This window comes from Dama dama, chromosome 12 (genome assembly GCF_033118175.1).
Source record: "Dama dama isolate Ldn47 chromosome 12, ASM3311817v1, whole genome shotgun sequence".
NCBI classification, from domain to species: domain Eukaryota; kingdom Metazoa; phylum Chordata; class Mammalia; order Artiodactyla; family Cervidae; genus Dama; species Dama dama.
Genome location: NC_083692.1, coordinates 45,060,195 through 45,082,965, shown reverse-complemented (window position 1 = coordinate 45,082,965; position 22,771 = coordinate 45,060,195). Strand labels below are relative to the sequence as shown.

The 22,771-nt window shown below is 42.4% G+C and overlaps 1 protein-coding gene across 1 annotated transcript in view; it reads left to right on the top strand.

The window, feature by feature from the left end:
• Positions 1-16,260, top strand: part of ONECUT1 (one cut homeobox 1) — a 31,528-nt gene extending 15,268 nt beyond the window's left edge. The window contains exon 2 of the mRNA XM_061158383.1: positions 15,968-16,260. Coding sequence (XP_061014366.1) covers positions 15,968-16,260 — 293 coding nt within the window. The remainder of the gene's footprint in view (positions 1-15,967) is intronic.
• The last annotated feature ends 6,511 nt before the right edge of the window (positions 16,261-22,771 follow it).

Here is a 22,771-nt window from a genome sequence, read left to right as displayed (position 1 = left end):
GACATAACAGTCAGCAACATTATATGTAAAACTTTTGTGAATATTTTCCTTTTTCAAAAATATTTTTTCTCTAATAACTTTGAAAAATATGAAACACTGTAAACAATACAACAGAATCAAATCATCCATAATTCTGTAACCCAGAAATGATACCCGTCTATGTCTCTATGTCTTGGTTTGTTTCCTTCTAGGTTTTAAAAGTACATAAATAAAATACATTTTTAATTTTAATTTTTCACAAAATTAAGCTCATCAAGAGTTAACAATCAAACTTACCTCAATGTAAATATTAACCAAAAGCATGATTTAAGATTTTATTTGAAAATTTCAAATTTTTCAAACAATACAAAAATAGAATAGTACAAAGAGCATGTACCCTTTACCCACCAGTTAACTAATTGTTAACATTTTATCCCATTTGCTTTATCATTTATGCACCTGTGCTCTCTCTCTGTCTGCTAATTTCTCTCAATCTCTGTTTCTCTCACTCACTCATATGCACAAAAATGTTTTCATGAGCCATTTCAGAGTATATTACATTCATCATGGCCCCTCACTCCTATGTACTTAGGAATGTGTTTCCAAGAGTACAGATCTTTCCTCTGTAGCCACAGTTCACTTTTTTGTCCATTGATAAGATTATGCAAATATCCTCAGTTCAGTTCAGTTCAGTTCAGTCGCTCAGTTGTGTCCGACTCTTTGCGACCCCATGAATCGCAGCACGCCAGGCCTCCCTGTCCATCACCAATTCCCAGAGTTTACTCAAACTCATGTCCATCGAGTCAGTGATGCCATCCAGCCATCTCATCCTCTGTCATCCCCTTCTCCTCCTGCCCCCAATCCCTCCCAGCATCAGGGTCTTTTCCAATGAGTCAACTCTTTGCATGAGGTGGCCAAAGTATTGGAGTTTCAGCTTCAGCATCAGTCCTTCCAATGAACACCCAGGCCTGATCTCCTTTAGGGTGGACTAGTTGGATCTCCTTGCAGTCCAAGGAACTCTCAAGAGTCTTCTCCAACACCACAATTCAAAAGCATCAATTCTTCAGCCTAAGCTTTCTTCACAGTCCAACTCTCACATCCATACATGACCACTGGAAAAACCATAGGCTTGACTAGACGGACCAAATATCCTACAACTCATCAAAATTCCCCCCAGATTTAGCATCTATTGATTCTTGCCTGACCTACTCTTCTTCACTACGGCTTCAAAATGATTTTCCATCTCTGGTTTCCTGCCTTGTTTGACAGTCAGCTCTCGGCTTTCTTCTGTGAGCAAGAGCCCCTTCTCTCTCATTTACTTACCCATTTGTTATTGGCGTGGATTCACACATTCCTTCTTTCCCAGTGGTTTCCAATTCAGTTCTGTACATACCTATTTTGGTATTCTCAAGCTTTCTCAGATTTGACAGTGAGAACCCCTTTAATCTGGCTCATGTGTTCTTGTGACATGCTTCTGTCTTTTCCTTCTCCTTCTCGCCCTCCTTCTCCCTTTTTTTTTCCTTTAAACTTTATGGCATTCTTTACAAGATGTTCCAAGCTCTAGAGTCTACTCTTCTTTGATGAGCCATGGCTTATTGTGATGAGGAATGGTGTTAGAGACCAAGAAGGCCTGGGTACTAAGTGTGCTCATGGCTACTGGGGTGACTTTGTTTTCCAGCCCTCACAGAAAAATCCAGGGGGAAAAAATGTATGTATATTTATGCACACACACGTACATATGCACTCATACATATATAATATACATGTGCACCTAAACCCAAATGGCACAGTGGTAAAGAATCCACCTGCCAGTGCAGGAGATGCAAGAGACGTGGGTTTGATCCCCAGGTCAGGAAGATCCCTTGGATGAGGAAATGGCAACCCAGTCCAGTATTCTTGCCTGGGAAATCCCATGGTCAGGGGAGACTGACAGGCTGTAGTCCTTGGGTTGCGTAAGTCAGACACAACTGAGTGACTGGGCATGAAAGCACACACATAAACATGCTTACATACATATTTTTAAAAATCATGAATTTGCACAAGTACCTCCACATCTAACTGCAATATATCCCCATAGGATTTTTTCTTGCCTACCCACATTCCATAATTGTATGTCCCTTCCTCTACAGCGAGAACCCTATTACCCAATAACTTATCCACCCCTCCAACCCACATGCACAGTTACTCATTTGCTCAATCCTGTAATACATCCAAAATCATTTCAAAATTCCTTCACCCATACCCATAAAATAAATAAACCCACTAAAAATGTTTTCTGTAGTATTTATTTGCAGTTCTTCACTCATACCTATGCCCCAACATCACTTGGGAACTTGTTAGAAATCCTACTGGGAAAGAGCTCAGTAATCTGAGTTCTTACAAGCTCTCCAAGTGATTCTAAAGCATGTTAAAGTCTGAGAAGCCCTGCCTAAAATATGTGGAACAGGTTTATAATATGTGTATATACCTTTGTACCAACATGTTATTGTGTACAATAATACTTTAAAATACCCTAAATTTAACAAACATAAAACAGTTCCAGTGAAGACTCATCAGGGTCCTTTTGTCAGCGTGGGTGTGGAAGTGTGATATAAAAGAAGATAAGCCCCCAGTTCTTTGTTTCTGCTCCTTTGCCAGCCTGGTGGAGGAAGAGGTAGGTGTGGGTGTGAAGTACCCTCATTTTCCAGAGGGGGTGCTCTTCAGCTCCACAGTTGCCGCCCCACTGCCCTTCAGCATTAGGAAGTTCTATCAGTTAATGACAGAATCTCCTCCAACTTTATTCCAGACTACCTGGGAAACCTGGGATGATGTATGTTTGTGAATCCCATTCTCTCAGAGAATCTAATTCAGTAATAGGGTTCTGGAATGTGCATTTTGAACAAGCCTCCCCTTCATGCTCCCAGATGACATTGATATATTTGACCCACACCTTACAGTTTCTGCTCTGGACTCTAGACCCTGGTCACTCAGAGGACCATCCTGGACCAGTGACTGAGTAGCCAGAAACTGAGAAATTGTTAAATGTGCAGAATTTCAGACTCTGCCCTGACCAGCCAGATCAGAATTTTCATCTTAATAAGATGTCCAAATGACTCAAGTTTATGAACTCAAGTTTGAGAAGTACTGATTTAGAATAGTGGCTCTCAACCTTGGCTACGTGTTAGAATCATCTGGGGGCTTTAAAAGGATTATGTCTTGGATGGCTCCCCATTTGCTATGGAGCCACATCCAACTTATTTATCCAACAAGGATGCTGAGTATGCCAAAGTAATAATCTGCAGTCTACTCTGACAGAACTCATTGTTTCCTAGTGAGAGAGATGGGTAGGTAATAAGTAATTTTCTGGGGAGCTCTGTGGGCACAGGAGACCACAGTTCTCCCTAGATTAGACAGGGGATGGAGAAACCTTGATACAAAGTGAGATGCTTGAGCTAGACCTTGAGTTAGGGAAAAGAAAGAGGACATTCTGGGTGAGGAAACAGCTTGAGCAAAGGAATAGAAGTGTGAACATTCATAGTAGATTTAGGACTGACTTCTGAGTAATGTGACTTAGTATGGATGGTGGGTGGGCAGCTGTGGGAAGTGAGGTGGGAACAGTGGTTGGGATCAGAACGTCAAGGTCCTTGAATCTCATGATGAAGCAGCTACCAAGGACTTTCTCTCAGGTTTTCTGGAGACCCTTGTGAGGCCAACTGTATGATACATGTGTCATTGGAAGAATAGCATTTTCAACTGACTCTGCAGATGACTTTCTGGAAATGAAAACAAGGAAAACCACTAATTTAAAATTGACTGTGAGAAATGTCTGATGACCAAGCGAAAAGTCAAAATTGTAGGTTGTTTTTGAAGGAGTTCCATTTTACAACTTTCAGTTGCTGTGAATATTGTGAAGTGTTATATATGGCTATTAATTAAAGAAATTGGATCAATAAGCTAAGACTTACAATTCACAATGGGCCTGCATGAGATAATAGTGCATAATAAGCATGTAATTCATCAGGTCTGCCATTTGTTGTGACTGTTTTGCAGAATCAACATCATAACTAGGGCATCGATATCACATATTTCCAATTATCGGGACCCAAACTATTGAGGGGCTCTACCAGTTACTGTCAGCAGCTGTACATTTCAGTCGATTCTGTTCCATCCCTCCCAGGCTCAGCCAGCCTCTGCCCTCCTTTGGTCATAAAGTTCAACCTCTTGGGCTACAGCTCTGGAGCCTTCTTTAGAGAAGAGAAATTGATGAAAGTATTTTGGAGGACTCCAGGAGGACTCCAGGCAGCACATGGGTGGGAAGGCAGGTCTGTGTCCTGAACAGCTCAGGTATAGAAGCAAACAGGGTGGAGAGGTGAGAGGGTTGGGCGACTTTGCCAGCCTGAGTCTGCTGCAGCAGACCTCTCTTGACTCTAGCTGCTCTCCATCTTTCCTTTGCTTTGAGTCAGCTCAACTTTCTTCTGCTTCCTCTCAGAGCCGATACCCACACAGAGACAGCCTCTAGTGTTCTTCTGTGCCCCTACTGAGACTAGACACCCCTCTGGCCCCTCTCCCAGGCCAGCGTGGGTCTTGAATCCCTTTCACTGCCTGGGCTTCCTCCGTCTCAACTTGAGTGCAACCCACCTTCCTGGGTGGGCCAATGCAGTCCTTTCTGCCTGCTTCCTGGCTAGCCACCTGCTTCTGCTCCACTCACCATGGCTCTGGGTTCCCTAGGCTCACCAGCTGCTCCTTCCCTATTTAACCATCCTGGGGAAAGATTTCATGTGTCCACTGTGTTGCATCTGCTTCCAGGGCACAGTGGAGTTGGAGGTCCCCAGGTTAACCAGCTGTGTGCCCATAGGCAAGTTACCTCACCTCTTTAACACTGTTTCTTCACTTACAGAAAAAGACATACTCTCCATTTCTACCTCCCCTGAGTTCTGTGGGATCACATGGGAAGGTTTAATGGAGGTGTTTTAAGTGCTGTAAAGCATGGTACAGGGGTAAGGTACAGCGATCATCCTTGACTAGGAACATCTGCTCTTTCCAAGTTCGTATGGTGTTTCATATACATGCCCAGAAGAGTTTCCACAGGTGCTTGAGCTACCCACAAAGTCATAGACACCAGCAAAGCTCACCTGTGTCCAATAGCTTGTACTGGCCCCACCTCCCTCTCCTGGGCATCATCATTACCACATAGCCCATGCAGGTGTTCCCTTCCCGTGTAAAGGCTGCCCTTGGCCGTATCAGTTAGAACTCACTGGAGTTGCTTTTCAAATTGTACTTTATACTGTGGGGAGGGTAAATTTGCTGCTTAAGAGCCGTCCCATCCCCAGAACAGCGAGGGGCCTGGCTTATAAAAAGTATGCACAGGACAGTAACATAACACAAAGCAAAGCAGCGAACACGATGACCCAGCACTCCTGCGGTCTGAGCTCTAATCCTGAAGCTGTGTGGCCCACCCACTGACTCTCTGATCTCCACAAGGTGGGTGCCGGCCTGTTAAATGGGCTCAGGAACCTCCCATATTCACTTCCCTAGTTCCCCCATTCTTGTCTTTTTGAAAAATGTTTATTGGAGTATAGTTGATTTACCATGTGTGTTACCCATTCTTGTCTTACTGAAGTCTGTGCTATTTGCATGCTTCCTCCTCGAACGTGTATTGTCTTGTAGAGTTTACTTTGAAAAGCAGCTTCAGCTGTCAAGAGACAGTGTCTGGGGGCTCAGTAGACATGAACAGCAATGCCACCATCCCTGTTAGTCCAGGAGAGGTTTCCTGTCCATGGCATGTGGGCAGTGAGAGCAGAGAGCTCACCCTGTATGTGTGCCCAGCTACTTCTTTCTTAAATAGTTTTACTAAGAAATAAGGACTTCCCAGGTGGCGCTAGTGGTAAAGAACCCACCTGCCAATGCAGGAGACATAAAAGACATGGGTTCGATTCCTGGGTCAGGAGGATCCCCTGGAGGAGGGTATGGAAACCCACTCCAGTATTCTTGCCTGCAGAAGCCCCATGGAAAGAGGAGCCTGGAGGACTACAGTCCACAGGGTTGCAGAGTCAGGTATGACTGAAGTGACTTAGCATGTACGCACTAAAAAATAATTTACATACGATACAATTTACCCATTTAAAGGGTGTAAGTCAGCGGTTTTTAGTATACTCACAGAGCTGTGCAATCTTAACCACAATTTTAGAACCTTTTTATCTCCTCCCAAAAAAGAAAGCCTGTATCCATTAGCAATCCTTTGCATTCCACGCCCCTCACTACCTACTCAGCCACAGGCAACCACCCACTACTTTCAGTCCCTATGTATTTGCCTATTCTGGTCCCGCTGCTTTTTTATCCCTTTTCCTACCCATGAAGTCCCAAGCTCCCCGAGCAGGATGTGTAAGGAAACCCCTGCTGACTCGGTCAGGAATCTGGGTGGAATTTCAGTCTGTGCTTTTTGCCCTCCCTATGCACCCTGCGGGGCCTGGAGACCCTGGAGCAGGAGAGGAGCAGCTGCCTGGACCCTCCTCCAGCTCCAGGCCAGGCCTTCCCTGAGTGATGTGTGACATCGCAGGCTCACCTGCTCAAGAGCACTTGGCTCTGCAGGTTGCAGTTTTCAGCTCTGTCAGCAGCCTTCAGGGGGAAGACATTGTGTCTCTAACAGGCCCCTGATAAAGTGCCACACTGTCTTGAGATGACAGGGCAGTTTCATGGTGCCCTGGAATCCCAGTCCCCTTTCTGCTCCCTGGCCCACCTCCCCTCAATCACGCTAGGACAGCAGACTCTTTAGCAGTTGTATGGAGGCGGAAAGTACATGGCTATAGTATAAGGACTCTCAGGGTAAAAGCCAGGTGTGATTGGGGAAGCTGTAGACATACAGTCTCCTTCCTCAGTCCCATATAATCAGATCACCAAATAAGTCTGATTTGAATCAGCCAAGCCTGGTTCTGTCTTGGCACCCCTCAAGTCCTTTCATCCTGCCTCTATAGAGGTCTCTATCCAAACACTGAGGCCAAAACTGTTCTCTCCTCAAGTTGAGTCCCAAATTTCCTATTAAATGTCATACCTCACCGACCTATTGCTAAAATTAAATAACGTCTCTAAAGTGAGAGACACACAGCTTATCCTTCATCTGACTCCATCCTCATCTTATTCTAGTGGATACTGTGGCTTCTTGATCACTTGTCTGTTTGTACATCTACCACCCCCACCAAACGCACACAGTTCTCCATACTTCTCCTTAGTGTAACTAAGAAAAGTGAAAATTTTCTAGAAGACCTTTTCAAATTGTCATTACAACTTATGAAGTTCAGCTTTCTGGTCCCACCTAGTGATACTGCTCACTAGGCACACACGTCTCGGTCCCTTTCCTCCTTCCTCTGCAGCTGCTCTGCCCAGAGATCTGCCCTCCCCACCGCTTGCCAGGAGGGAGAAGATGGTGGTGGCACGGGGATATTCTGAGAATAGAGGGGAGGGGGTCAGGGAGGGGGCCAGCTAGGGTGAACGGTTCAACCCTCTCACTTCTCCAACTGCCCACTTAGGACATAGAAATCTGAATTGTATGTCTTTCCCTGGAGTGATATTAAAAGCTCTTTACTCACATCAAGTCATAGGGCTGTACTCAGAAGGAACTGTAAAGTTTTTAGTCAAATTCCTTCATTATTATACAGTTAAGGAACGTGGACTAACCTAGTTAAGGGATTTAGCCCAGCCATTCAACTAATTAATGACAGAGCCAGAACCTAAAACTTTCAACAACTAGAGCATTGCTTTCTCCTAAAGCAAACTTTTTTCCCTTATAGACTGAGGATATAATGGACACCCTCAGTCTACTTGGACCCTTGGTGTACTTTCCATAAGTTCACACTGAAACATCCACTAGTGCCCCCAAGAAGACAGCCTCTTCTATTTATTGATAAATAAATGAATTTATTAAATAGATAAATAAATATTTATTTGGCTGCGCTGGGTCTTAGTTGCAGCGTATGAACTCTTAGTTGTGGAATGCAGGATCTACTTCCCTGACCACAGCCGAACGTGGACCACTTGCCTTGGGAGCCCAGAGGCTTTGCCATTGGACCACCAAGGAAGTGGTGGTCCTCTTTAATCCACAGTTCTGTGCTATGTGAAGCAGCCAACTCTGGGACAGATATACCAAGAACCTCAAGAAGCAAGTTCAGACAATTTTCCTACAATTTTAACGAAAAATAGACAGTGGCAAAAATATAAAGTACCTATTGTTCAAGGGCTCAGAATGCTTAACTGTTCACAGGGTCTATGGTTGCTGCTGTAGTTATCATTTTCATCTCTAAAGCTCATAAGTCTGAAGCCACTGTGAAGAATATGAGTTTGTATTAGATCACCTTCATTCAAATAAACATGGATCCGGACTATTTGCAAAACTGGGTGCTATCCCTGCAGAGCCAGTACCTTCTCTTTTTGAGAAGCCAAAAGGATGGAGAAGATAAAATGGAAGAGTCACCATAGTGGTTATATATTCTAAAAGACAGAGTAAGGTTACCTTGGAAATTTTTTAACAGATAATATACAATTTTGGACACCAGGAGAGACACTGCATGGGTTTATTCATTGACTCACAGGGCTTTAAAGCCTTCAGGGGCCTTAGAACACTGCCTACTTATTGAAAGGATGTAGAAAAAGAGATCAAGTGATGTGCCTAAGTTTATACCACAGGCTAGAGACAGAGCAAAGACCCAAACCTGCTGTGTAAATTCAGTGTTTATACTTGGCATCTTGATCAGAGAAGAAATGATCAGAGAATTAATCTGTAAACATCTAGAATATCTCTTAAGCATTTGTCGTTTCAACAGTCATTTCAACAATCAGGTCTTGCGTTGCTTCACACATGAAGTTGCTTCAGTCATGTCCTACTCTGTGCAACCTCATGGACTGTAGCCTAGTAGGCTCCTCTGTCCATGGGATTCTCCAGGCAAGAATATTGAAGCGAGTTGCCATGCCCTCCTCCAAGGGATCTTCCCGACCCAGGGATCAAACCCTTGACCTGCATCTCTTATGTCTTATGTCTCAGGTGGGTTCTTTACCACTAGTGGCACCTGGGAAGCCCATAGCTTATCTTATTTAATGCTTATTCTAATCCTGAGAGGAAAGAAAGCCATTGTCCTCTACCTTGCAGCTGAGTATACTAAGGCTCTAGAAGACAAGTAACTTGCCCAAGATTACACATCCATCAGTGGCCACAGAGCTGGGACTTGAGCTTGTGTCCTGTGAGCTCAGGTTCATTTAAGAAGTTGTTTTATAATTCCATCTGACTTTATAAATGTCTCTCAAGCCCACATGTCTGTGCCTACATATTTTTTTGAAAATGGCACAGCAGGTCTTTTTTTGTTGTAATTGTTAAATTAAACTACAGTTGATTTACAATATTGTGTTATTTTCAGATATACAGCAAGGTGCCTACTTATTCCCAAACAAATTCTTGGCAGACTTTTGCACAGCTCAGTCAGCAGTTTAGATGTTGTAAAGTCCTTTGTGTCATTATATCAGGAAAATGGACATGTTGACACACAAATGCTTGGGTGACAGCTGATTCTAGGATATTACTGTATGCCATGTTTTATAAAGTATATTCTAAGACAGGGCTTCTTCAACTCTGTGTAGTGAAGTTTGTCTCTAATTTCCATATGTTCTGGACCAACAGTTTTGATAATACAATAAAAAATGTATTACTAGAACAATAATCACAGAATGTTGGAGCAATGTCAAACTGTCATAAACTTGCTAATTGTTTATTCTCAATTTTCTGATCTTGCTACAGATCAGTAACAGTTTACAGACCACCATGGGTCTGGCAACCAGATTTTGAGAGACATGGTTCTAAGCAACACCATTCCTGAGAGAATCTCTGAGTAAAAAGAGTTGCTTAATCAAATAAGTTTGAGAGACCCCATAAACTAGAAAGCATCAGTGCGTATTAGCATGTTAAAGGCTCTGAGAAGTCCTGCATTAAAGAAGCTTGCTTAATCATTAACTCAGCATTTCCCAAACTGCCTGACCTCAAAACTCATTGTTCATGGAATGCCTTTCAACATCTTTCAGAATTCATATTTCTTGAAATACCCTTAGTTCTCTCCTGCCAACTCTGGGCAAAGCATAGGCCCCAGGCATGCCTGAGATGAAAGCTTGTCCTTTGCCCACGTCCTCATGCATTGCCTTAAAAAAAAAACAATTCTTTATAATCTTTTATTCTTGTGATACACAAAATCATTCTCTGCCTTTTACTATCTTCCATACCTGGTTCTGTCTCCCATACAGTACTGACTATAGGGACCTGGCTCCCAGAGAAGATCAAAGTCACCTGAGACAGCCCCATTACACTTGGCCCCTGCATCCTGCAAACATATCTACTTGCCCACCTTCATGGAGGTGACTTGTGACGAGTCTTCTTCCTCTTCAGGACTGCCTTTTGCATGTAAAAGGAATCTTCTTCCCTTTAGTCTAGTTCTGTGATAACTACTCTATTTTTAGTGAAAACTATATACCCACACAAAAATATAATTTTCCCATAAAACACATGCAATACTGCTCCCTAAGCAGTGGTTCCTATTGTCAGACTTTATTCCCACTTTCTCATTCTCTCTCTTTGTCCACTGCATACTTTTATGGACCAGTTTCTGGTTTCCAACCTTATATTAGGTAATCTCTGGGGCTTCCCTGCTGGCTCAGTGGTAAAGAATCTGCCTGCCAATGCAGGAGATGTGGGTTTGATCCCTGGGTCAGAAAGATACCCTGGAGAAGAAAATGGCAACCCACTCCAGTATTCTTGCCTGAGAAATCCCGTAGACAGAGGACGCAAAAGAGTCAGACACGACTGAGCTGCTAAACAACAACAACATGTACCCTGATATGAGTTCCATGGAAATGCCAAAACATTGCTCTCATTTATATTCTCTGAACAGGTCTCACAACTATAATTCTATACAAGCTTCTAGAAGCATGATTTTGTTTCTGTGGGCTCCTTCTCCTGGGCACCTCGTTGAGGTTACACACTGACCTTCAACAAGCTTTAGTCCACTCTTCACTCTATAGATATCTCTACTTTCTTATTCGGCCACTTCAACTTCTGTACAATGCTCTTTCCAGATATAATCACACACATTTAATTAGTCACCCCATCCAGTACCCATATGAGTACTGAGCTCCCCTTACAGCCAAGCACTATGGCAGCCTGCCCTGGAGAGACAGAATGAGTTGGCCAGGCTCCTTGCCCCAGGAGAATCCCACTTCCCAGGTTATGACATAGTGACATTTGCAATGCTTGAACGCTCAGGGCAGGAACTTCCAAACTGCATTTCCCCAGAATTAGTACTGTATAAGACATAGACAGATAGTCTCTACCAAACAGAGTTCTGGAATTAAATAAATTTGAGAAACATAATTATATGTGCTAAACACATATTATGCATTTTGAGGAAGATGCTATATATAGTAGGTTTTTCTGAAAGTACTTGGCCTGCAAACCCTCTTTTCAAGTAACTTGTGTTTGAGACAATATCATGCCTCTGATGCCATTTGGAAAAGGGTGCTTTGGAGTAGCTTCAGCCAAGTCCTTCCAAGTGCTAAGGACCACACTGAAGTTATTCAGTTACCTTGTGTGTGTGTATGCTAAGTCACTTCAGTCGTGTCCAACTCTGTGTGACCCTATGGACCTAGCCCGCCAGGCTCCTCTGTCCATGGGGATTCTGCAGGCAAAAATACTGGAGTGGGTTGCCATGCCCTCCTGCAGGGGATCTTCCAGACCCAGGAATCAAACCCAAGTCTCTTATGTCTCTTGCATTGGCAGGTGTGTTCTCCACCACTAGCGCCACCTGGAAAGCCCTCAGTTACCCTAGTGAGGTTGAAAATAGATATCTCTTTGTGATTTCCCTTAGTTCTGCCTTTTAAATGGTAAATAAGTAGAGTGTGCACCTGATGCTCAGTTATTTGTTTTTACATAGGTATGTGTTCTGTGTAATTTAGTCCACTCTTCACTCCATAGAGCTCTCTACTTTCTTACTCGGCCACTCCAGCTTCTGCACAGGGAGGTGTCGATAGCCCTAACGACTCCCAGTCTATATTCCTAACGCAGATCTCTCCCCCGAGCTCCAGGCCCCATGTATTCTGCTATCTGCTGGACACCCACCTACTGGAGATGTTTAACAGGATGTCCAACATGCACTTCAGATGGATTTGTCCCTCATAGAAGTTACAACTGCTCTCATAAAACTCATTTCTCCATCTGCATTCCTCATGGCCCCCTTACTACCGTCCAATCAGAAGCCTGGGAGATGTTCTGAACTCCTTCCTCCCAGCAGGGCTGTTGTTACTAATTCCTCTTGGTTCTCCCTTCCAAGAAGCTCTTAAATTTGCTTCCTGTTTTCCATATTCAACTGCCATTGTCTATCTTGGGGTCCTTATTACACTGATTTTCTAATTGGCTTCTGTCTTAGGCCAGGTTTTCTGAGAAACAGACTCTGATACTTGCATGCAGAAAGAGGGCTATGGAGATTAACCCTTTTCGAGTGGGGAAGGGCATGAAGGAAGTAAGACCAGGCAAATGGAGTTGAACTTTAATGAAGTTGCAAAAATAGCCTCAACCCATCCTACAGGGTACTCTGGAGCTGGACAATGCTTCAAAGTTGTTCCTACTAGATGCAAGGGTTTGGTGTGGGGGAGCCTTAAACCAATTCATTCCACTGTCTTCAACCTCTGCCCTCATACTCCCATCCCCTACTCTGCCAATCCCCCACTGGATGTGTCTAGCCCCCCAGCCTGTCTCTGGGATGGCATAACCTTTGGCCAGGGGCAGTTCCCAGCATGGACCTCAGCTGAGAGTCACCAGCTTCTTCCAACAGGTGCAAGAATGAGTGTCCTAAAGGAGGTCAAAGTAGCACATGTCAGCATACATGTCCTCAATTGCTGCTTTCCACCTCACCCCCCACAACATTGCCAGAGGGGTTTTTCTAAACTAAAATTCAATCACACAGCACTCTTACTCAAAACCTTACCTACAATATAATTCGTATCTGATCTTGGTCTACCTGTGAAGCCTTGTCCCCCACAGCTTTCCTCCTTGCATGCACTCTTGCTCAACCACCCATCTACTAACACTTATCAGCCCTTCACGAGTGCTGCTCCCCCTGCTGGGAATGAGTTTTTCCCACTTTTCTCACTAGCAAACTCCTATTCATCCTTTAGGGCCTAGCATAAGCATCCTTCTTGTGCGATGCTTTCTTTAATATCCTCGAGCAGAGATAATATCCTGTAGGCTCCTGTCATACTCCTGCAGTTATTAGGTTACATAACCATTAGATTGACTTCCTTAAGAGAAAGGCTTGTGTTATATTCGTTTTTGAATATAAGTGAATGAATCAACCAGCCATGTGCATCAGTATTATGTAAAGCTGTGGCTACTTGGGTTGACACAAACTAACTAGACTTGACTTTAGTCAGATTATTTTTTCAGGGACTTAATCTGGTTGTCCAGTGAAGGCTGTGGGTTCCCTGGGGGGAGGGACTGTCTCACTTAGTTCAGTATATACAGCTCAATGCTCTGAGGGAGTTGGGTGTTTAATAAATCTTTCCCATTATGTAGATGCTTTCTGTCATGGTGGGCAAAGGACATAGCCAGTGATCTACGGAATGTGTCATAAAAGGTACCAGAAGACCTGACTAGCCTAAAATCTCCCTTTCATAACCGAGGAGATAAAAGGGAAGCCTCCCATCCTGTCCAGGCTTCCCAGGTGGCTCAGTGGTAAACAATCTGCCTGCCAATGCAGGAGGCATGCGTTCAGTCCCCGGGTATGGAAGATCCCCTGGAATAAGAAATGGCAACCCGCTCTAGTATTCTTGCTGGGAAATCCCATGGACAGAGGAGCCTGGTGGGCTACAGTCCATGTGGTCGCAAAAGAGTCAGACATGACTTAGCAACTAAACAACAATCCCTCATATCCATTCTGAAATTCTTGTTCTTATATTTCCTAATATATTGGACCTGTGGTCCCTGGAGTGAGGCAAATGATGCACTCTGGATCCTGAGTAAGTTGATGCAACTGTAGAAGAGAATTTCTATATCTATTTATGTTATTTTACCCCTTTAAAATTTTCTGTATTTTGTGTTTGCTTTATAATGTCTATAACACAGTTGTATAGTAACACATGCATATCATGTATAAAGAAATAATATAAGGGAATGTAATACTCAAAGCATTCTTTACTAAATAGCCATGATTTAAAAAGAAAAGACTTGGAGACTCCTAGATTGTACTCTGAAGACTGGGGGCTTTTTCAACCTGTACCCAATAGCTTTTTAGCTGCTCTGATTGCTCAACTGACTTGTGCTAAATGGACACCTAAAGCTTTAGGGGAATCCACCTTGTGGAACAGCAGGGTACAAAAGGTAAGGGCAGGCTGAAGGGCAGGGCTAACTGGGGAGAGAACGGAGGCTGCACCCAGCCAGAGGTGGTGAACCACCTAGTAAGGAATTAGGAACCTGGAATTCAAAAAGGAAGAGGGAGCAGGAGACAGCAGTAGGTAGGGCAGCCGGCTACAGCAACATGAAAGAGTGGCAGGCCCCATCTCCACCGAGAAGATGCCCTGTCTGCCTTTTGCTGTGGTGGGAGTGTACACCATACAGGGTGCAGTAGCCAGCTGTGAAGATAACCGAGGCTGCTCGGGAACCTCTGCACTGGGTGGGTGGCAGAGGGATGGGGGGTCGGGGTTGGGGAGGCGGCAGGAAGGGGGAGGAGGTGCAAACCCTGGCCAGGGGCCAGAAACTGACTGGGATTACAGCACCAGAGCCTTGTCTTAAAGTTGAATTAGCATAGCCAGAGAACACTGTTTTTACTTCAGTTGCATGGTTATGTGGGGATGGCTGCAGGGATTCATTGATGGGGGAGGTGGGCAGGAGAGGGAGGGGAGGGCATCATTAGCAATTCAGTGCCCCTTTGGCAGGGAGAAGCCAGTGAGCCAAGTTAGCTGAGAAAGAGGAGTATGGCATCTGAGGTGAGGAGCCCCCGATCCAGCACCAAACCCTGGGGACCTGAGGACCACATTGGGATGATGCACCAGAATAGCTCTAGCAGCCAAGAGGCAGCTTCATGATACAGGAGCTGCCTGTATGGGCATGGGCAGGAAATGGGCCTTCTCAGTGGGAGATGGGGTGAGGGAAGAGGGCAACTCCAGCAGCAAGACTCTCGTGAAGAAGAGAAAGGAGGCACAGGGACACCCCAAAGTGGACATGGCTAATGTCACAGTTTAGCCCCAGTGGTGACGAAGTGCACTTCATCCCTGCTCCCCAGGTCCTGATTCCACCAAAGAATCGGTGGAAAACTGTTTGATGGGCATGGTAGGACACTCTTTATGGAGTTTTCTTGCATACTAACTCTTTCCTAGTTTGTTTCCTAGGAAACAAAAACAACCAGAAGGGGAACAAATCCAATTCCTTTGTTTTTTCTTTCTTTTTTTTTTTTGGCTTTTAGACCCTCAATTAGGTTCTTAGTATTCCACCAGCAGCAGACCGTAAATCCTTTGAGGGCAACACCCACTTCTAGGTGATAAGACTTTGTGTTTGTGAAGCCCTCTAGTTTATGTTAACTTTTACATACTATTTCATATATTCTTACCACAACCCAGTAAGGTAGATGTTCTTACATCTACTTTACAGAGAGTGATAAAAAAGAAAAAGTTCAAATAATAAGTTCACTTATCTAAAACCCAACATTCCACAGATGAGGAATCAAGGTCCATACTCCGTTAATTGATTTATCACCAACAAAACACAGATACTCATCAAAGCCAGGACCCATGCCTACTACTCACAAAACTCTATCTCCTCCTCATTGTCCATGCCTTTGTTACACTTCCCTCCCAGCCCACGATAGTGCTAAAACCAGAGGTCAGCAGATAGAAAGTGGCTGTGAGGAATGCCTAACAGATTGAATGGGCTGGGCCTTTCTACTCTCAAGTCTCCCAGTCGGTCTGTTCTAACAGCCTCTGTGTCTCTTTGCAGCATGCAAAAGGAAAGAGCAAGAACACGGGAAGGATAGAGGCAACACACCCAAAAAGCCCAGGTTGGTCTTCACAGATGTCCAGCGTCGAACTCTACACGCAATATTCAAGGAAAATAAGCGTCCATCCAAAGAATTGCAAATCACCATTTCCCAGCAGCTGGGGTTGGAGCTGAGCACCGTCAGCAACTTCTTCATGAATGCGAGGAGGCGGAGTCTGGACAAGTGGCAGGACGAGGGCGGCTCCAATTCAGGCAACTCATCTTCTTCATCAAGCACTTGTACCAAAGCATGAAGGAATAACCACGAACTGAAACCTCGGTGGAAAAGCTTTAAATAAAAAGAAAAAAATTTTTAAAGACCAGGACCTCAAGATAGCAGGTTTATACTTAGAAATATTTGAAGAAAAATAAAAGTGTTATTTATAGTCCAAAGAAACCAAAGACATAGCTCACCTGCATTCTGACTTTGTTCGGAGACACACTCTTCAGCCGGGTGACAACTTGGCAAGAAAAATTATGAGCGGGAAGGCACCACTGGATCTCACAGCTTCCGTCCGTGATCATCCTGGCTGTGCTTGGCTGTCTTGTGGTTTGGAGCACAGTGATTTTGAGCCATCGAGTGGACCCCTTTAAGATCAGACTTTCTCATCCACTCCACCGCGCCATGAAGGTGTATGGTGTCTCAGTACTGTGTGTGGGTGTGTGCGTGAATACACCCACACGTACACACGCACACCACCACGACCACCACCAGTGGTTAGGGACTTAGGCAGGGCTGGTCTTCAGGAAGGGTTGTGCTGCAGTAGTGCAACCAACGTAGTGTGGGGTTGTCTGAGTTCATTGGATTAGGAGCTTGATTTTGCTCAACTAGCCTAGCGTTTGAACCTGCCAGGCCCACAACCTAAACGCAGATTCAAACCCAGCAAAGAAATTTGAATGACACCTAAACCAGTGCATTCTCTTTGTTTGTTAAGGAATGTTCAGATATTTTTTAAGAAATGAAACAAGAGTCCATCCATTAAAGAAAGAAAATCACCTAGGTACCAAAGAACACACTTAATATTATAGTGCAGGTATTTTATCGCAATGATTTTAATAACCAAAGCTATTTTTACACAAGATACTATGTAAAGTTATACGTATGAACTGATCTAGCTGTAATACACATACCATGTAGAATCATGACTATTATTTATGACTCTTGAAGCATTTGAAATATTAGTTTTCAGAACTGGCAAGAAAGAATGTAGCTTCAGGGAAGCAATTTATATCATAACAGAGAGGTCAGTGCAGTATACATGTACATCCAGATGGCACATTCCCTTTTGGGATCTATAAATGTCACTTAAGTAAACATATAGACATGACTCCATGCTCTGTTCATTGCTGAGAAAACCTGGTGATTCTTCCAAAGTAGGACCCATTTGTAAACTTAGAAAACTAAGTTTAACAGGACAGGTAGCTAAACTAGAAAATTTGTTCAAAGTCATTCTTTTCGGTAAAATGCCACTGAATGAAGCACCCCATACTTAGGTAAATTTGACTAAAATTTGCCTTATACATTTGACACCAAATACCTATTTCAAATACTTTACAACCACACAAAATAAGCAGACCAACATTATTATTAAAACGAACTATCCAGTTCATTATATCCTGAAAATATAATCGAGCTGATTTGATTGCCAATCCCAGATATTTTGTGACTTGGACACCAATAAAAATAACAGGTGCAACCAAGAAATTATGGAACTGCATAGAGAAAGCAAGAATTCTAGTGGAAGGTAAGACCTTGGGTTCCATAGGTATTAAGCTATCTATTTCACTAAGCATAACCTCCAAAACATACTACATTCTTTCTTGCTACCACATTAAGCTGGAAAGTTTATAACATAGATTCCACTCTCTAACAGGGACAGGTTAAAAACTAGACCTGAAAATTTTCCAAACACAAAATTTTAAATTTCTATTTTTCCAAATCACTTAAATCAGGGCTATAGTAATCAAGGCAAAAACAAAAAAACAAAAACCCACACAAGGTAATACAGTTATTCTAGTAGTACCCAAGTGAACCACTTGGTTCCCAGAAAAATTCTCTTGGGATCAGTTGAACTGTAACCATGTAAGTGGATACCTTTTGTACTAGTAGGTTAAAGAATTGGGTACTCTTAATCACCACACCTAACTAGAAATATAAAATTAAATATTATCTCAATAATAAGCTATTTACTGAGACTCATTTAAATGCTAAATTAAAAATTGAACCATTCTGACACAAAACCTAACTCCTTAGAATCAAATATGAGCATCTTGTCCAGGTCTAGAAGAGGCAGGCACCTGGAGAGATGAACCCACAAGCCATCTGTGTCTCCTTTGTGTCTGCCGTGGGATGAGAAAAGGAAACCAAGACATACTCCTCCTTGGATGAAACTGCATTTGCCTTGACACATTTTGTCTTTGTCTTATTTTTAATCTCACCCCAAATTCCATCTTTAAATTTCCCCTTCTAAATATGGCACAATTATAGTTCAGCTATTAAAAGAAACCATTTAAATGGCCATCCTCTCAGATTTGCTAAAAATATCATCTTTTCAATGACATAAGTGAAAAAGAAAAAACCTGATGAACATTTTTTTCTCTCTCCAGAAAAAGAGGGGGGCAATACAATACAATACAATATATTTATCACTTAGGAGGGAAGAAAGCCTTTTTTATTTAAAACATGAGAATTTTAAATGCAGGGAAATTCAAGCTGTGTCTACACACAACCTTACCAAATTCAGTACCCCAGGAAAAACAAAAGTTGAATTCAGACAACCATGTCTTTTGCTTCATTTTCCCTATGTTACCCACTCAGATTAGATTACATTTTCAACCAACACAATTTACATTTTCAACCAATTATTTTGGTATTGTGTAGACACAGTCTTAAGGAATATTGCTACACTTTTAATATTCCCACCACAATATTTTGTTTTGTTTGGCCAAGCCTCGTGGCATTCGGGATCTTAGTTCCTCAGCTAGAGATCGAGCCCGTGCCCCCAAGCAGTGAAAGCATTAAATCCTCACCACTGGATGGCCATGTATTTCCCCATAATTTTTTTTTTTATAAATAACCAGTGATCCTATTTGCTAACACCAAAGATAATTTTCATACCAGCATTGAATTTGCACCCATTATGCAATTTCAGGGCCTATAGATATATTTTCTCATAAACAGATGCACAAATCAGAGCCTGAAAAGCAGTTTTTTTACTTGACTATTTAGGCATACTCACAACCTTTGCTTTTTAGAAATCCTAATGGACAAACTCAGCTTCTCACAAGCAATACACGTATTACATCATGTATGACTGATTCCTTCTTGCTTCTGACTTGGCACATAGAAAATGCTTCCATTCCTGTTCAGTCTGGCATTAATTTACTTCTCAGATGTCTTCACCTACCACACTTAACAGTGCTGTTTGTTCACCCGGCATTTCTCAGTCCTTTAGTGAAACCACCTAAAAAGATACCGCACTCTTTTCTTTGTATGCATGTTTATTCCAAAACTGTATTTCAAATAGCATGTTTTGGGTTTGTTTGTTTTTTTTTTTTTTTGGTGGAATGGAAGTTAGACTGTTTTTGGCCATAAATCATTCAGGTCCTCTCATGACTAGAAGCTTCCCTGAAAAAGGGCCAAGAGAAAGAGTGGGAATTATGATGTCTGGACACCCCAAGAGCCCAGACATCAGTAAATGTTCAGGTAAAAGAATTCTTTTTGTCAAGCACTGAGTATTCCAGTTCCTGGATACAGCCGGAATAGATGACCCCTCCCCTCCAAAAGAAAAAAAACAAAAAAAAATGTGTGGGGAAATTTAGAAGTTCCAACTGAACATGTCACTCACTCTACCCCCCCAAAAGCATAATTAATTTTCCAGGAAAAAAAAAAGTAAAGCTCTATATTACTTTCAGATTCATGCCACTCCCATTGCTACCCCAGGTGAACGACCAACCGGTCTTTGCAGGTTAAATGCAGACTTTGCTATACCAAAGAGTCCTAGGACATTTTCACACGAGCTATAAAGACATTTTCCTTAAGAAAGGGCCTCCCTTCTTTGTACATAAAGGATGAAAACTATGCATTTAGCAAACAAAGAGAAAGCACTTCTCCCTTTCCTATCTAGTCGTTTAGGGTGCATTCAAACACCAGAGGCCGTTTTGAGACTCCATGGGCCTTCTGGATGATTCTTGTGGTGTGGTTAGCTTTACAGTACATTTGGTAACTATTTACTAAATAGTAAGGACAAAGAAGCAGAAGGTAAGAAATAGCTACTTCCACATGTAAAAAAAAAAATGTGTAAAGATCTACTATTTATAGTGTGAACCAAAGACGCTACCTCACTCGATTTCCATTGGTGATTTTAATCACATTGATGATACCAAAGAATACCAAAGATATTTTCATGCACGGCCTTGGTCTGCAGAGGGAACTCCGCCCCTCCCCGCTCCCCCGCCTCCTCTCCCCGCCTCACTCTTCACTCAGTGTATAAACTTGTCTTCATTCTTAATAATAATGATACGATAATGACGACAACAACAACATTAGGAAATACTACTCTTACTACTGCTAGTTCTACTTGTAAATCTCTAGGCAAACATGTTGCAAACTTTGTAAACTCCTAGGACGAGTGCCTTGCTTGAACCAAAGTGTTAAACCGCTGTTGACCTCTCTCACCTTATACTCTTTGAATACCTCAGCCTCTTAGAAAGGCCACTAATGAAAAAAAAAAAAAAAAAAAGGAATAATTAATCACCGTGGTGCTTTTTCCGTGCAACCATGCAATGAAACTTTCTTTGATACCAAAGGATGACTTTTTTCCCCCAATTTCTTGCTGATAAACCAAAGCTCCTCCTCCTCGTTCCCTCTCAAAGCTCCCCCCAACTTCACCGAGTCCCTTCCCCAGGCAGGCCGTGCATCACTTTTACCAATTCCTCCAAATACCTCATAGTAATAAAGTTTTAGGGTTATGTTGTATAGAGAGTCTATGTGATAAGGCAGAACTTACTAGTTTGATAATTGTTAAGGTTACTTTTAAAAAAAACTTTATAATTCTTATTTATTTTGTAGTTTGTATGTTTGGGATGTCCCCCACCCCACCCCCACTTTGGTTTGGGGTTTATTTTCTCAGAAGAACTGCTCTGTTGCTCAAGGAAGACTTAATTTCTGGAAATGTTCCCCAGGTGGGTGAAGGGTTGTGTAAAAATGCAAGAATGGAATAAGAAATGATTTTCATTTTGATGGTTACTTATGAAGTTTTTGTGTTTTCGTAGTAAATTTGTTTCCACAGGGTAAAGAAGTATATATAATCTTTTTTTGTGAAACTGGTTCCTATTTTTCTCTATAATGTGCTGTGATTTTTTTTAATTTAAATTACATTTTATATGAGCTTATTTAATCACTGTGTTAATTTATGACTGTGTAGTTTTTAAAATGTATATAGTAGAATGGAAATGGCCAAAGCTTTATGTTACAATCTTTTTGTTCTCTATGCTAAGATTAGCTGAAGGCAAGAACTTCTCTTAACTGCAGGGTGTATCTTCAGCTTTTCTTAGCAGGCACTTCAATGTGTGTTGTGAACACTGCCAGGCTCCCCCCTCAAAAAGTCTGTACATGCCAAAATGGGTGTTTCAAGGTAGTCTTTTCTGTCACTTAGAAGAAAGGCATTGTTCATGTTCTTCCTTTAATTTATCAATTTTTTTTTCTTTAAGAAAAGATTGCTTTGCAGGTTAGACCTGAAATTCCAAAGAATTTAAGACTTGTTTAATATTTCAAAGCACCGGCATTTGTGAGATATTTTGCCACTTTTTTAAAAAAATAAAAAAAAACATTTGCCCAGGTATGAGAAGTAAAAACTGTAAAAACTCGAAGAGACAAGCTAACTTGAATTTGGAAATCCTCGTAAGTGTCACTAAGTTTCTGAAGTGCTTCAAGGCAGGGCTCGGAGACAGTTCCTTCCCAGACCTAAGAGATCATCACAGGTCTGTGACCTTGGAGAGAAAGTCAGGCTAAGTAGCAACAGACCTGGCCTCTGCCTGTCCAGCCAACCCGCAGAAGAAGCAAAACACGATTGCTGAACCCCAGTTAGAAATCAAATTTAAGAAAAATATTTCAAAGATACAGATGCCACCTCATTTTTTTTTTTATTCTTGGCATCTACTACCCACAGTTACCCTTTTCCCTCCCCAAACCACCACCCCCCAACCAAGATTAGAAGAATTCTCAAATGCCACAGTCCCAAGGGTGAATGAACTTCAGACTTGTTTGAGTTTGTCTCTTCTCACTGGTCATCTTCCCACTAGTTTTCTTGCCCACACTAAAGATGGTCCCTGCCCCAAGCCCCTTTAATCAACACTTGGCCCTGCTTCAGATCAGCACACACACAGAATTCTCAGCTGACCAGAGCGTCCTCAGAAGACCCGGTGCCCACTATTTTGTTTAATTTTGCTAAGTAAGTTGTTTCAACTACATGACATAAATCCATAGATGTAAATACTTTTTCTCCCAATACAAGAATGTTACCTTATTTTCTTTTGCAGGGGTGTTTGGGGTGGGGGAAGGAAAGGGAGGGTTTAGACTTTGGGTCAAATGTTACATTTTCTTAGAAACATTTTTATACTTGTTATGTATTTTAATAGGGCAATAAATCTGCTCTGAGTTGCAGGATCATTCAGTGCTCTATTGGTAAGCATTGATTAATTATTTCTTTTTAATACAAATGCTGTGTAGTGAGTTACAGAAAGCCCAGGAAAATGGTTGAGGGA